Source organism: Acanthopagrus latus, chromosome 4, assembly GCF_904848185.1.
Source record: "Acanthopagrus latus isolate v.2019 chromosome 4, fAcaLat1.1, whole genome shotgun sequence".
Taxonomy (NCBI): Eukaryota; Metazoa; Chordata; class Actinopteri; order Spariformes; family Sparidae; genus Acanthopagrus; species Acanthopagrus latus.
Window position 1 is genome coordinate 14,985,750 of NC_051042.1, and position 14,772 is coordinate 15,000,521.

General features: G+C 42.7%; 1 protein-coding gene across 2 annotated transcripts in view; it reads right to left on the bottom strand.

Moving 5' to 3' along the window:
- Positions 1-14,401, bottom strand: part of nhsb (Nance-Horan syndrome b (congenital cataracts and dental anomalies)) — a 53,522-nt gene extending 39,121 nt beyond the window's left edge. For both annotated transcript variants that reach the window (XM_037094213.1, XM_037094212.1), the window contains exon 1: positions 13,794-14,401. In XM_037094213.1, coding sequence (XP_036950108.1) covers positions 13,794-14,073 — 280 coding nt within the window. In that variant the 5' untranslated portion in view covers positions 14,074-14,401. The remainder of the gene's footprint in view (positions 1-13,793) is intronic.
- Positions 14,402-14,772: the final 371 nt, after the last annotated feature.

Below are 14,772 nucleotides of genomic sequence, written 5' to 3' on the forward strand. Positions count from 1 at the left end.
ACAGCTTATCATCAGTTTCGGTGAACCACAAACCACAATCAGTCCTGAAAAACGTCCTCGACCAAGTTTTTGGGTACATTACATTAAACAATAAACGTTCTCTTCTATGAACAACTATTTCAGGCTTTTATTACAAATATGACATATAATTTAAGAAATAAACTTTCAGCTTGTTTTTTCAGAAACTCTGTCAGTCTCTTTACTATTAGGAATTTAAAGGAAACAATTAGCACAAAATCAACTTGAATTGTTTTCCCTATATTTATAATAAAGTTGCAATGCATTGTTTGAATAAATTGTGCAGTAGAAATTAAGCTCATTATAATGACTATTCTTATGTTTGCTGCCTGTCTGTGACGATGGAATGTAAACACACAGGCTCCTCCAAACACCATTTAAAGTTGGTCTAGATCCATTTTCCCTGATTTGATGGAATTAAAAAACAAAAACTAAACTGAAACAGAATAAAACTAAGTACATTTACTCATATTTGGTTTTGGTTTCATTTTATTTCCCAATGCTGTCTTTACATATTTCTGCTGTGAATGATATTCGACAACTGACTTTCATTTCTAAAGCATTATGTTAAGCACTTTGTAATGCCTTTTGTATGAAATGTTCTCGACTTGCCTCGATTTACATTAGAGCGCATTTAGTTACATAATGCCCTTAACAGGAAAACAACTGAACATAAAAAATGAACCATATGCCAATTTACTGTGATTAATTTCCGATTATGCTGAAGGTTGACGCAGAGGAGCAGCGAGTGGTGAAGAAGTCCTCAGCTGTTAGATATTAACTGATTAAGCACCGATACAAGGGGAAATAATAGGGATTGTGACTTTAATATGTTAGGCTATTAATCTGCTATCGCATGTCATCTGTAGGGACTTGGCCTCAGTGGAGTAATCTGCTGGGTAAAGCACGCACACACACACACACACACGCAGACACACAATAGTGCTGGGAAGTCCCCAGTAAGTCGCACAATTGGTTAATTGTAATTTCTTGCTACTGTAATTATTCGACTGTGTGGTGATAATTACTGGATCATAGAATGGGAGCAGAATCTGTCAGGATACTGTAATTATTTTACACATGTTGTATCTGGAGTAGTAGTACTGTGTAATATTGGAAAAATGTCTCTCCGACCTCTCCTCACCGTGGATATGATTCTCCCAGTTTTTAGCCTGACAGTTGGCCTGACGATCACGATGCCTCTTTGGTACAGACTGAAATTTCTCAACTGCTATTTGATGGATTGTCATCAAATCTGTTGAAAATGTTGATGGTGCCCAGCAGATGAATCTGCTGATCTCCTGACTTTTCCACTAGCGATACCAGAAGAAAATTCATCGGCAAGTTTTTGTACCAAAATTCACGGTAAGCGGATGAACCTTAATGATCCCTCAACTTTTTGTCTAGTCCCATAATCAAGTTGACATTGGGGCTTTTAGAGAATATTTTTGGACAACTTTTGAATTATTTGCAATCAAATTTGGCTCAAACATTCATGTTCCAGTTAGGACTGACTGTTATACCTTTGGTGAACACCAAGTCAGTTGTCCCCTCGAAAATAATGTTTTAAGTTGGCCTTTGAATCTCTCACGCTGACAGAGAGCAGTAGCAACTTTAGTTTCAAAATGGAGTCTGTTACCTTAAACAACCGACAAGTTCTCAGCACAGCATAAAAATACAACAGAGGAGCCTTTAAGGCCACCAGCTGTAGGATAGAATTAGCATGCTAACACACCAAACTAAGATGGCGGACATGGTAAAGATAGTGGCTGCTAAGCACTTTTACGTCGTCACTGCAGGCATGTTGGCAAGTGTCCAAGCACATCCTCACAGAGCTGCTAGCATGTCTGTAGACTCTTCATCTTTTAAGGCTGGAGAAATACTCACTTTTCCACTGGCTTGCCATCGACCTGCGCTTTTTAGCGACAGAGTTTTACTGTCATTAGCATGTTTCGGATACGCGAGGCAGCCATTCTGCGCACGCATAGGTGCAGTTAAAAGCGAGCACATCTCTGACCTTACTGTACAGCTTAACAGTTTTTTCCAGTCAATCATTCCCCCCTAATATCCTCACCTAACCTCTGCTCTCCCCTCCCCTCCTCTCCTCTGTAACAGCTGTGGTTGCCTGCAGCGTTCAGCTAACGCATCTCTGGCTTGTCATCCAGAGGTACATTAGCGCGCTCATCAAGCAGGACATACAACGAGAATACAAAGCCTGCACACAGTACATACTCACACTGCTGTGTCAGTCCTCACCGCAGCGCTTGTGTGGGGCTCAGGAACGTATATTCTGATATTAGAGTTCTTGTTTTTTGTTTTTTTTGTTTTTTAAAAAAAGGAAGTTCCTGTTTGGGATCGCTGCATGTGTGTGAGTGTGTGTACATATATGTCTGTGTTTGTGTGCGATGCAGAGGAAAGTGGTTGGCTTTGGTAGGCTCCCTGATACAATTGATAGTGACAGATATATGGCTAATTAGTGCAGCCTTGGCTCGGCTGTCCTCACCTCTCACCAGCCCGCTGTGAAATTGGATTAATTTACCTCGCCTTAATACACTGCATCAGCCGTGGAATTCAACCAATCGCAAGTTTCTTTAACGAGCACAGATCTGTTTTTAATTTCGACAGAAGTGGGCTTAAAATTTTTGTTTCGTCTACAACGCGTGCTCACAAACTACACAGCCGCACAATGTGCACTCTCTCACACACAAACACACATGCCTGCACAGTGTGGTGAGCATGTTGACCTTTCAAGGCAGGGGTTGCTAGTAGTCCAATTAGCCTGGCTCTTCTTTATGGCACACTAAGGTTCTTACAAAAGACAATCTGTTTCTAAGGAACTCCTTAAGAGCAGCTCAGTCCTTAAAACAAGCGGCAGACAACCCCTCCTAAGCTTTTTTTCTGACTCCATCTGTTTCCATCTTACGCTGAGAGTTGACTAAGTCCACCCAGAAGCTCGTCCGTTGAAAATGATCTCAACCGTCAACACCTTGCCCCTAAATCCCCAGCTGATACTCATAATCTCTGCTGTCCATATTCTGAACCCTGCTAAAGCACATGGCCCCGATGTTATTGATATAATTGGCTTCCCATCCTATTTTTGACATCTGCTAATACCAGGCTACAATAACTGACAGCTCGGGTCATTCCAGCTATAGGAGTAGTAATAACAGTCCTGCTGAGCCAAAAGAGAAATAACTTTGTCTACAAAAAACCTGTAGGCACAAGTTCGAGTGTGTTGATCTAATTTAATCTGGTGTAAGAAACAAAGGTAATCAGGCTTAAGTTCATGGCGATCGTGTCTTATGTTCAGATGAACAAAAACTGGCCCTTCTTTTGTGCACACTCATCATGAACTCAAGTTTTTCCACATATTCGTATTTTCTTTTCGGTCTCTCCTGCATTACTCTTTTCTTTTTATCTCTGTCTGTTTTAACATGACTGCTCGTTGCCAACAGCACCCCTGTGAAGTACAAAAGCGTCCGTCTGTGAGAGCCTCTGCGTGGGACTTTCTTGTGATGCTGAGAGGAAATCACTGAGTGAGTGAGGGAGGGAGATGAAGAGAATGGAAGTCTATTTGTCTGTCTACTATGACTGGCCATCCATAAAACTGTAAATATATCTCAATTCAAAAATGCTTTCATTTACAGGCTTTTCATTTGAAGTTAATAATACCTTCTGAATGGAGTTTTGGCTTAAACCTCAAGCTGAAACAAACCACTGGCACCGCGATGGCAGGGGCAGTTTCTGTCACTACATTTTTCAGGTGGTAGGGTGAAGAAGTGGTAACAGGCAGTACAAAGTGGATCAGATGACTGATCTCAGAATCTTTGTTTAATCCATAGGTGTTAGTCCAAGATCAACTTAAATTTACATTTTCAACCAGCTTTCTATCACTACAATTTTGGTAGTAAATACAAACTTCTATCAATTTTGAGAAAGTCATCCCCCTCTGTCTTGGATCGAGTGGGAGGCGTCTGACCAAACTCTGAACACACTGTATAAGTTTTGCTGATGAACGATAAACCAAACCGTTATGTCTCAAAATGGAACCCAGAGCCAAAACCAAGCACCGCCCAACTCACAGTATGTCACCCAATAGCGGGAGATGCAAGTCAGCTAGAACTCAGGTGCGTAATCTAAGTCTTTGTTGTCAGTGTCAGTATCGGCCAACTGGCACAACTCCTTGTATCTTTTTTACTGGCTGAAGGGTCTTAAAAAATGTACACGTGCCTTAATTTGCTCAAGTCAACTAGTCCAAAACACAAAGATATTCTGTTGAAATTTTTAAAAATGTATTATGGAAATTGATACTGTTTAACTTGCAGTTGATCAGTTAATTGTTTCAGCTCCCCTCGAATACTATTATCACGTTGGAACAAGCGTAAACCTTGTTTACTGTTCAAGTAAAGCCACTCACCAACAGTTTATTTTGTTTGCCAACATGGAGCAATTAAGTTTGGAGCTAATGATGAACCTTTTTTATATTGTTTAAACGCAAGATACACTGTCATTTCAAAGTGCAAACCTTTAGTGACTCTGTTAATGTGATATTTCCTAAAGAACAGACAACATCTATGTATGTGATTCTGTCAGTCTCTTTGCCCCTGAGTGCAGTGACTCTTGAGGTCTATCGTTACGTAATATTACATGAGGACAAGAGTTACTCATTGCTGCTTCTGGAATTAGAGCACTGAACACTATGCAACATGCTGAAGTCACTACATTACAGAGACGTCCACTCAGTGCACAGACACTGACGGAGACACACACACGCAAACACACATACACACACTGACCCAGAGAGATTGCTGAGTTGCATTTTTTTTCCTTTTTTGTTTGGTCCCCAGCCATCTGTCAAAGGTTTTTGGGGGAATAGTGATGATGATGGGGTCTCCAGACAGAGATGAAAGCAGTTCAGGACAGTTCAGTTTAGCATGTCACAGGAGGCTGACACACAAATGTGCATGCACACACATCAGGGAGGCATTTATGCATGGAAAGACATATTGGATGCACACACAGACACACTAAAAGGGGCAGCAAACTGAGCTGTAAGTGTCAAGTTTAACAAGGAAACAAGTGTAAAGCAAAAAAGTGTCACCAGCACCTGATTCTGTCATTTTAAAGTACATTTGCAATCACTATCTCCAGATAAGGAGCGCAATTTAGACTTGTTTTTTTTTTTTTTTTAAATGCCTTGTTGACTGCACGTGAATGTGACATCAACACATAACAATAAATATAACAATAATAAATACAATACATATACCCGTTTTCATGTTTTTGGATGGATAGGGCCAGTATTCTGTCCTTGATGATACGAGTGATACAAAATTTGAGGTGGATCTGTTTATTTCTGGCATAGCTGCTCAGCTATAGCAGAGCTACGACAACATAAAAAAAAGCCGGGGGCCAGCTTTCACAGACGAGGAATCATCTCCACAAAGCCAGCACGCCCGCCATCCAGCCGGCCGAGTGCTGTGATGTACAGACCAAGCGGTTCTGCACTGCATGCATGTTTTATAGCAGGCTGCAACAGCAACAGAGACAGGGGCACTTAAAGCGGAATTTCAAATGATAACATGAGAGACCAAAAGAAGAGGCTCGATAGAGTTCAGCGGGTTGTGTGTGCATGCGACGCCCCCTGTGCAAGTGTGTATTTTCACGTGCGAGTGTGATTGTGTGGACTGCTATGCGAGTGTTTACCTGCTGCTGGTGGACGACTTACTGTATCCGAAAGCATGTCAACTCTGTGTGTGTGTGTGTGTGTTACTGTATATGAGGCAGTGGAATCACTTTAGCCCAAATTAGCATAGAGGTAATTAGGCCATGAGAACAGAAAACTTGCAGTGATGATTTTTACTCTCCATGACATAAGAGAATAGTGTTTGTGTGTAAATCAAGCGGAGCTTCAGCTGGGTGCTCCGTTGTCTTGTGCTCGTAATAATAAAATGTGCAACAGTGTAGGTTTACATCCCTGAGCACGCAATGTCATCACATCCCTCTCTCGTGACCTCCCCACATGTCGTGCCCACATGTTTCTGTGGTAACCTAAGTGGACATATGCTGACCATATGCTTTGATTTGGTCGAGGAAGTTTGTGTGATTCTCTCTCTTACTCTGTCATTATAAACACAGCAAAACAAGATGGGTAATAAATGCAGAGAAATAAGGCAGGATTACCCCAACTTTAGCCCTTCCGTGGGCTTTTCTACTACTGCCTTCACTCTATGTATGACATGCTATCTTCACACTGTTGACGAAGTGGCTCTAAATTTCTGTCTCAAGATTATCAACACATATGCTGTGTTAGTGCAGTCATTTAATCACACTAATGAGTACATTCGTGCTCACCAGAGGATGAGCCACTTTCACTTGGATACACCCATGCATGTATTAAACATAAAAATGAGGTGTCTGTTCACTTTAGTTAAAGCTGCTCATCCAGTGCACACAGAAGTCAGTGTGCTACCATGGCAGAGTGGCTCACTGCCCACATTAATGAATGGTCTCTTTTAAAAAAAATGGCCTAATGGTTCTTATCGGAGTGGAGATGATGGTCTCTACATCAAAACTCCTCCGAAGGGCTTGGATCGCCCCACGGATTAAACATACAAATATAATCTAAAGAGCATATTGCCATAGAAGTTGCACAAGACATTAAGGGGATGACACTTTTTGAGCATTGTGGTTTCTGCCCACTGTAGGTGAGAACCGAAGGTCCCTGTAAATCCTGTTATTTACTGTTGTGCTACAGTCTGTCTGTGGGCAAGGATGTATTGGGAGAGCTTGAGTCAGTGCTTTCACAACAGCCTGGATACCAATTTGTCCCGATAGCCACTCCCTTTATTGTATTTAAAAAAAAGCCATGTAGCCGAAAAATCATCATACCTATATATCACCATTTTAATGTCTGTAAAAGTGTTGATCGACACCTCAAACTTGAAAAGAGGTCAGTTACTGGACAAAAAATGTGAGTGATCTATACAAGCAGCCCACACCACTGTGAGTATTCACACACTTGCATGCCTGCATCGCCAGCAGTGGTGATAGAGCAGATTGCCCGCTGTCCTTTTCCCAGTAAACACACCAACCTCTTCTACTCGCAGCTGTGTCTCTGGTCACCTGAACAGCCTTAGTCGAAAAGGCGGTGACGGAGTAAATCACAATACAATATAATACAAAATGCATTCCCCTTGAATGCATTAGTATCACAATACAAATATTCTGCGATAATTGATACATAGCAGGACGATCATCTAATGCTACTTTACAATAACTGTCACTGAAGTGCAGGACGGTTCTGGAGCTAAAATGTACAACTATGGCTCCCTATATTCTGTGTAAATTAATCTCTCATATGATATATTTCCATGTCAGTATTTTTTCCCATCCATAATAATAGCACCATTAATGTCATGGCAGAACTCAGACCAAATGTGATTGGGGGTTGTAAACAGTTGGAAATATGGTAAACATTACATGTTAATCAGCAGTGTGACATGTCTAGTATGGCTGTAGACGCTCAGTGTTGGCATGCTTAAACAAAAAAGGAGGCCTTTCTCTTTAATATTCTTGTCAAGATTTTCCATTTTCAGAATGTATTTTTTCCTCTCCTTTCACATCAGAAAGCCTTTACAACCATGGCCTTCCCTTATCTTTCTCTGTCTCTCCCCTTTTCACTCTGTTATTAAACTTTCTTCCTCCTCTCCTCTCCTTTCAGGCTTGTAAGTGTCTGGGTGGAAATCAAAGTGCATTAAACATTAAATACGCTGTCAAGAGGCAGAAGTCTCTCCATGCAGATGATGGTGGGGAAAGTAGGGCAGTGAGGGAAGAGGTATGGATGGAGAGGAGGAGGAGAATGGACACAGATATGCATAGATGGAGGGAAAGACAGATGGAGGCAGAGGCAGAGACGCTAAAGAAGCTGTGAGAGACGCGCAAGAGCCCACAAATCATCACACGTTTTGGATTTGGAAAACGTCTGAATTGATGCTGTTGGTGTGAGATGTGTGTGTGTGTGTGTGTGTGTGTGTGTGTGTGGCTACACGATGTGCCTGGACAGAGTGCATCCTAACCTGCCTCGTGTGGTTGAAATCAGACCCGCGAACCACACGGAGAAACAAGCACCGAACGGAATGAGCCTGTTGGCCAGATGGACAATATAAAGTTGGTAAATATGTCTCTGCATCTGCTTTTACTGCAGGAGCGTTTCTGTGTTTGCGAGTGAGAGACAGAAAGAAAAAAACACATTTGCTTCCACACCACTGAGGCTCACACATTGCACTGTTGGCTCTCAGTCTCTCTCTCTCTCACTATCCTCCTCTCTTTTCATTCTGTCCACAACAAACTGTTTCAACTGTATGATGCATGCAAACGAAAACGCTGGTTCTTCTAGAAAAGATACAGAGTTAAAACGTATGAGAGAGAGAGAGAGAGAGAGAGAGAGAGAGGGAGAGAGGGAGATTGACTCAGCTGAAAGGTTAAAGCAGGCCTCCCTCTCCCTCCTGTTACTATGCAGACTAGTGAGATAGAGCAGTCCCCCCGCTGCCACAGGCCATACTCTCTCAAATTCAAATTCAAAGTCAAATTTGCTTTAATGGCATACTAGGAAAAGCCAGTGTTGCCAGAGCAGAACAATATATTTGCTGCAGACCAATATTTTTACATTAGAATCCATTCCGTTGCGCGTGTGTGTGTGTGTGTGCATGCGTGCAGTGCAATGAGTCGGTGTATGCTGTGTGTAATTTTGCCCCTGAACTCCTGAGTATTAGCAGAGTTTCACATGTAAGTAATTAAGCTTAATTTACGCAACAAAATATAATTATGCGACGACAAATAACGAGGCCAGATACCGAGCAACGGATGCCGTGTGGTTGTTGTGTTGTTGGTTACCACTCAATTCCAGCCTCAAAGTCACGCCAGACAAAAGGTACATTATAACAAAATGTGCTATTTTTAACATGGAACTTGTTTTGACTTGCTGATGCAAGCAGCTGATCAAGGTTCATACAATTCATCCTCCGGTGGACATAAATGTCTGCACCAATCAGCAATCTATGCGATAGTTGTCAAGATGTTTCAACAAAAAAACTAAAATTTTGGCCACCACGTGTGTATTGTGCTCTTACAGTAACACGTAGAAAATCCAAACAAGTCTTTTGTGTTTGGAGGTAAGCCTGGAGTAAACTGCACCAGTTTTGTTCTTATGATGTTAGTGTCTAATGTCTGACTAATGCTGGGACAGTGGTCAGCCATCAGTTGGCTGAAACAGTTACCAATCAACCAGTCGATCAACAGAAAACCACGCTGCCACTGTTTTGACAGGCACTTAATTGCGATCTTTAAAAGCAAAAGAGCAGGACATTCTCTGAACACAGCCCCCACATATAAATACTCGCCAGTCTTCTTAGACTCTGTGATAACAAATTTAATATCTTTTTTTTTCTGTAGATACCCAAAACGGAATTAGAACTGTAACCAGCATTCCACACAACCTGCCAAACAATTCAACCCTATACACTTGACGTTTAAGATGCTCAATCATTATTATGTCTTCATTATTGTATAATCACCTGAAACTAAGAATTGATGTTTGGACTTCCCAAAGTATTAAGTCCTAAATGTAGCACTGATGATCTTAGACTTGATGTTAGGTATCAGAATAAATGTTGATGTAGACTTGAATGGGAAAAAACGTGCATATTTCCCCGCACCACTGCAATACATTCAAAAAAAAAATCATCAAACAAGCCGAAAGTTGCACTATACTTGATTCTGACTGTTAACACCATGTGTCGATAGATAGCTACTATTGCTACTACTGCTAGTACTAAGAGATGACTACTAGAACAGATTGTTCAAACAAGTTATTGGATGGATTTCCAACACAACACATTGTTTTCCATGAATGTGATAGACAAAGGTGTCTCAACACCATCTGAACGCGGCCTACTGCCATGTTCAGGATCAATCCAAGTTAGCTCCATATTGACTGCCTTGAATCTTGATACACTCTGCGCTGAAGCGAGGATAACTCTGTTGTCACTGACATTTTATCTCAGTCTGTGTGTACACACTGAGATATTCAGCTCCTCAGGGTTATTGCTGCCATTTGAGAGCAAGAGAGAAGATAATAGCCCTTTTGAAAGCTGAATAAAAATAGCAAAAACTTTGGTGGGCATCCAAGTATGAGCATTGGTCTACAGAGGAATCAGACTCTCCCTGTCCCACGCAGACAACCAAAGAGTATTTTCTCAACTTTGTTTTTATTTTCGTCTTATTTGTATTTTCAATTTGTATACTAAACTGTGCAATATCAATATTAATGTGAAATAATGTGAATTCAGTTGTTGAGTCTGTTTACTTACTTTTTATATCTTGCTTTTTTACTGATGCTTTTTGCTACTACGCTTTGCTGCTGTAGCACTGCAAACGTCCCTGTTGTGGGATTAATAAAGGTTCATTTTGTCTTATTTTCCATTTAAAATGTGTTGAATCAAATATCTGCCAGCCAAAATACAAATACATGATCAGACTAAAGAGCCCAGATGTTGTATTACTAAACCTTTAGACATATGTACCACATATGATTGATAACTGTTGAATCGTACTTTTACAACCTAAATAGGACAAAAACAGCAACATGTCAATTGGCCAATGGTGGACATGTTTGAGGCTGCCAGCCCAAATCTGATTTTTTTGCATTTCAGGTTGTGTCCAAATAGATTATAGAAAGTCTAGACAGCCAAAAAATCACACGAAATTAGATTTTCGCAAATCAGATCGGAGCCACAGTCGAAGGGAGTTTGAAATGCAATTCAAACCGGATTTCTACAAAGGCTTCTCAGGCAGGACGCTCTGGGAAGTGTGTCAGAGCAGCTGAGCAGAATCCAGGCGGCTACTAGCAGAGTGTTATGGAAGACAGGACAGGGAGCAACCGTCCACTGGTAGTCACGCTGAAATAAATGATCCGCTTCACGACATGACAGCTTGATTGTTTTGGAGAGCGGGATGGTGAATCCCCATTTCTTATTCTTCACGTTGGGTTGCTGCGCCGTTAACATACATAGATAATCACGTCTTTGTGTTCATCAAAGCAACCCATGAAGGTGGGTTGTGAAGTCTGCACTAACCCTTGGATGGATTCTGGGAAATGTCGCTGCCCAGAAGGAGAGCTCAGAGAAGACCTTTCAACGTTTCTGATTAAAAAGTGGACTATCTTCTCTCCTGTTTATCAACCTGACTACAGCAGGTTGCAGGTTGCTCACTATTGTCAGCTTATGGCTAATGTAGTAAAGAAATCTGACTGTTTTAAGGCCGGTAAACACTGCATGTGTGACCCAAATAAACACAAATGATAACTTTGTTTGTGGGGAATACACCATCAAACAACTACCATTGCTGATGAAAATCTATCTGACGTGACTCAACTTGATGTTGATAGATGAAGTAAGGTTTTAAAGTTTTAATTATTTTGAGATGAGTTTTGTTTGCCCGACAGGTGGCTAAATCAGCCTTGAGTTGACTAGAAGAATTCTCTGAGTTTGAACATCGTTGGAGAAATTTGGGATATTTTAAGTGTACAGCTCCACAAAATACATAACAAAGTTCCAGTTGATTTAAGATGTTTGAATGCAGAATTCCTACATGTTACATCTTCGACCCATTGTGTTTACAGAAAACGGGACTGCAGCTCCAAATAATGTTTAAAGGTAGAATTTCGAGAAGACTTTTAAAAAGAAACAGCCAACAAAAGACACTTCAGATTTTGATTTGAGAGGCCAGAGCGTCCACACTGAGAAGTACCTGTGGAAATCCAAAACAGATTTCATTTCAGACTGCCGCTGTGGCTTAGATCCAAAAATTTCATGTGTTTTGCAGGACAGACTTTCTGCCAAAACAATGGTTTGTGCTGACAGTGATACAGGCCTCAGACAACATTTTTGATTGACAACACACTTAAAAGGCGGGATTTTATCCTCTCGCATGGTTTCTTTTGAAGAGAGGCCTGAAAGGTAAAAACTACCGCTTTTTTTACGAGAGAAGAAAATAAAAGAGAAAATCCTGAAGCATAAGTATAATTCTATGTATCAGGAATTTCGTTTTTTTCTAATTTCTTACCTGGGAAACCCATTACAATCATCTAACAGCTTCAAGAAAAAAGCGTTCGCTCAAACGACATCTTGATTGGTGAGCTCACTACTTTTCAGTTTGAGATTCACAAGAATTCATGGGAAAGCATGTGCCATGTGATACTTATCTTGCACGTCTCGACTAGGCTGCAGGGATGTGGAGGCGCAATCCACTCAACAAATCAATATTTCAGGGTTTTCTGAGCACAACAGGTGTAACAGACAGGCAGGTTTTTCTGGGTCTGTCGTCGCTGGCAGGTTTAAGGGGTTCAGAATTTCAAAGTGTGAGATTCAGCACGAGAAATTACAAGTGTGTCCCCTTTTTCCTGCCGGACGAAATGCAAAACAACCCTTCTCACAGCAGCAGTAAACAGACCACAACAGTAACAGGCCTCACTGTTTTATGCAATGAAGACATCCTGGCTGACACATATGCTCTGGTGTGTGTGTGTGTGTGTGTGTGTGTGTGTGTGTGTGTCTGTGTGTGTTGTTGGGGGGGGCTTGAATCTAAAGAGGGAGCTCATGAGCCTACAGTAGCTTTAGGCCCCCAAAATGCTCTTTGATTGTCCCAGATTATAACCTACAGCTGCGATGGATCCAGCTGCACACAATCGGACTGAAAGCACTAAAAGGGATCGTCTGGAAGGAGAAGCCTCACACTGAAGGGACTGCAGAGGACATAAATAATATGTAGCTGCCGTTCAGAGCGCGCTGTTACACGGGATTGCAGCGACTCTCATTGATGCCAGTCGGGCTTATTTCTCACGTGAGGCGATTTTTTTTTCCAGCGATATCCCCCGAAAGATCCAGTCCCGATCTGTCCACATTTACCCCCGCAACACCGACATCTGGATTCATTACTGATGCTGTGTTGGTGCCGCTGCATGTGGAAAGGGTGGGTTTGGCGCACGGGGAGTCGCCTGTGAAAAACCCCAACACGCACGCACGCAGCCACGCACACACGTCTCAAAAAGAGGCTTTTTTTTTTCACCCTCCACGCTCAATTTGAAATATTCACACCCCCGAACTAGCGAGCCGCCCCCACCCCTTATATTAGTGTGGCCCTGAACGCACCGCCCGAACATGCTTCAGGTGTGCGCTACCCGCAGTAACGAGACTGCGATGGCTGAGCCAATGCAGCGGCAACACACGCCCCTCCGCTCCTCTCCGCGCGCTGCCTGTGAGCACACACTCTCAGACACACACACACACACACACACACACACACACGTCCCCACTCCCTCGTCGACACACGCGCACGCACACATCCGAGTCTGGACCGCCAAATGAATGAGCAGTCAACAGCACCCTGAGCTGTGAAAACGCGTCTCGATGTTACTGGATGGCCAAATGTGCAAATGCAACCGTGTGACACATTTCAATGGGGAGGAGGAGGAGGAGGGGGGGGAGCGCGGCCGCGTGCGTGCATGCGTGCGTGCAGCTGGGTAAAAATAATTTTGAGGTGGGCGCCCTTCGAAGCATGAACATGAAAGACGTGAATGAATAAAAATCACACATTGAGTAAAATCAGAATATGGTTTCTTCTTGGTTTCTTTTTTTGTTTTTTTGTTTTTTCTTGTTCTTTTTTTTTTTTTTTTTTTTTTTAATACTGGGTTTATACACTTGTGGTGTTCTACTTACGCACTGCCTCCTTTTTAGGGTCTAGGGCACTGGCGGTCTGCTGTATCTGGCCTATTTTGTTCTGGAGGACCCAGACCCGCTGGTTGGTGCTGATGATGTCGTTCTCCAGCTCCTGAAATAAGGAGCAGGCGTGTCGGGCCAGGTCGGACAGCTGTCGCAAGGTCCGGGACAGAACCACGTTACTGATGGCACACAGGTCCTCGAAAAGCAGACCTTCATCGTTGGGGATCTGGTGCCTGCACAGAAGCTGCGGCTCCACAATCCTTTTGGCGAATGGCATCTTGAACGCCACAAATAACAGCGGAGTTGTAAGCCAAACGTAAATTCCCACTGCCTAGAAGAAAAAGGGAAAAGGGGGAAACAGACAACATCCAAATATATAAATCCACGAGAAACCCCGGTGAGGTTCAGGCCGAGCCGCGCGTTATCCCCGGGCGTCAATCCAAAGTTCCCAGGTTCTCCTTGAGATCCTCCATCCTGCTGCTGGTTTCTGGGGATCACTCACACTCCCGCTCACACACGCACACACATGCACACACATGCAGGACACAGCTAAGCTCAGGTCAGTGGTGTGAGGATGCGTGTTGAGTCTGCGATCATGGGTTGCCTCCGTGCAGCGTCAAGCCAGCCGGAGCGAAAAGGAAGCGCCGCTTGGAAATTTCAAAATAAGAATCTCGGCTGAAGTAGAAGCACGATGAAATAACACCGGGGTCTGCGAAACTGGTAGAAACACAAAAACGGAGAAACACAAGCCACGTTGAAGGGGCTCCTTTCGACCGCACACCTATAGTTTCTGGACAAGAGGGCACGATTTAGGCTTTTATTTTTTAGACGTGTCCTCTGTTTCCGGTCCTGTTGTGGTTGTTTTGTGGAGGAGATTGATGCAGCCTGGCTCTTCTGCCCGAGCAGTGAGCAGGCTGAGAGGACGAGGGAGAATACTGAGGCAAAAAACCTGGAGATGAGAGATGTGGATGCGTGC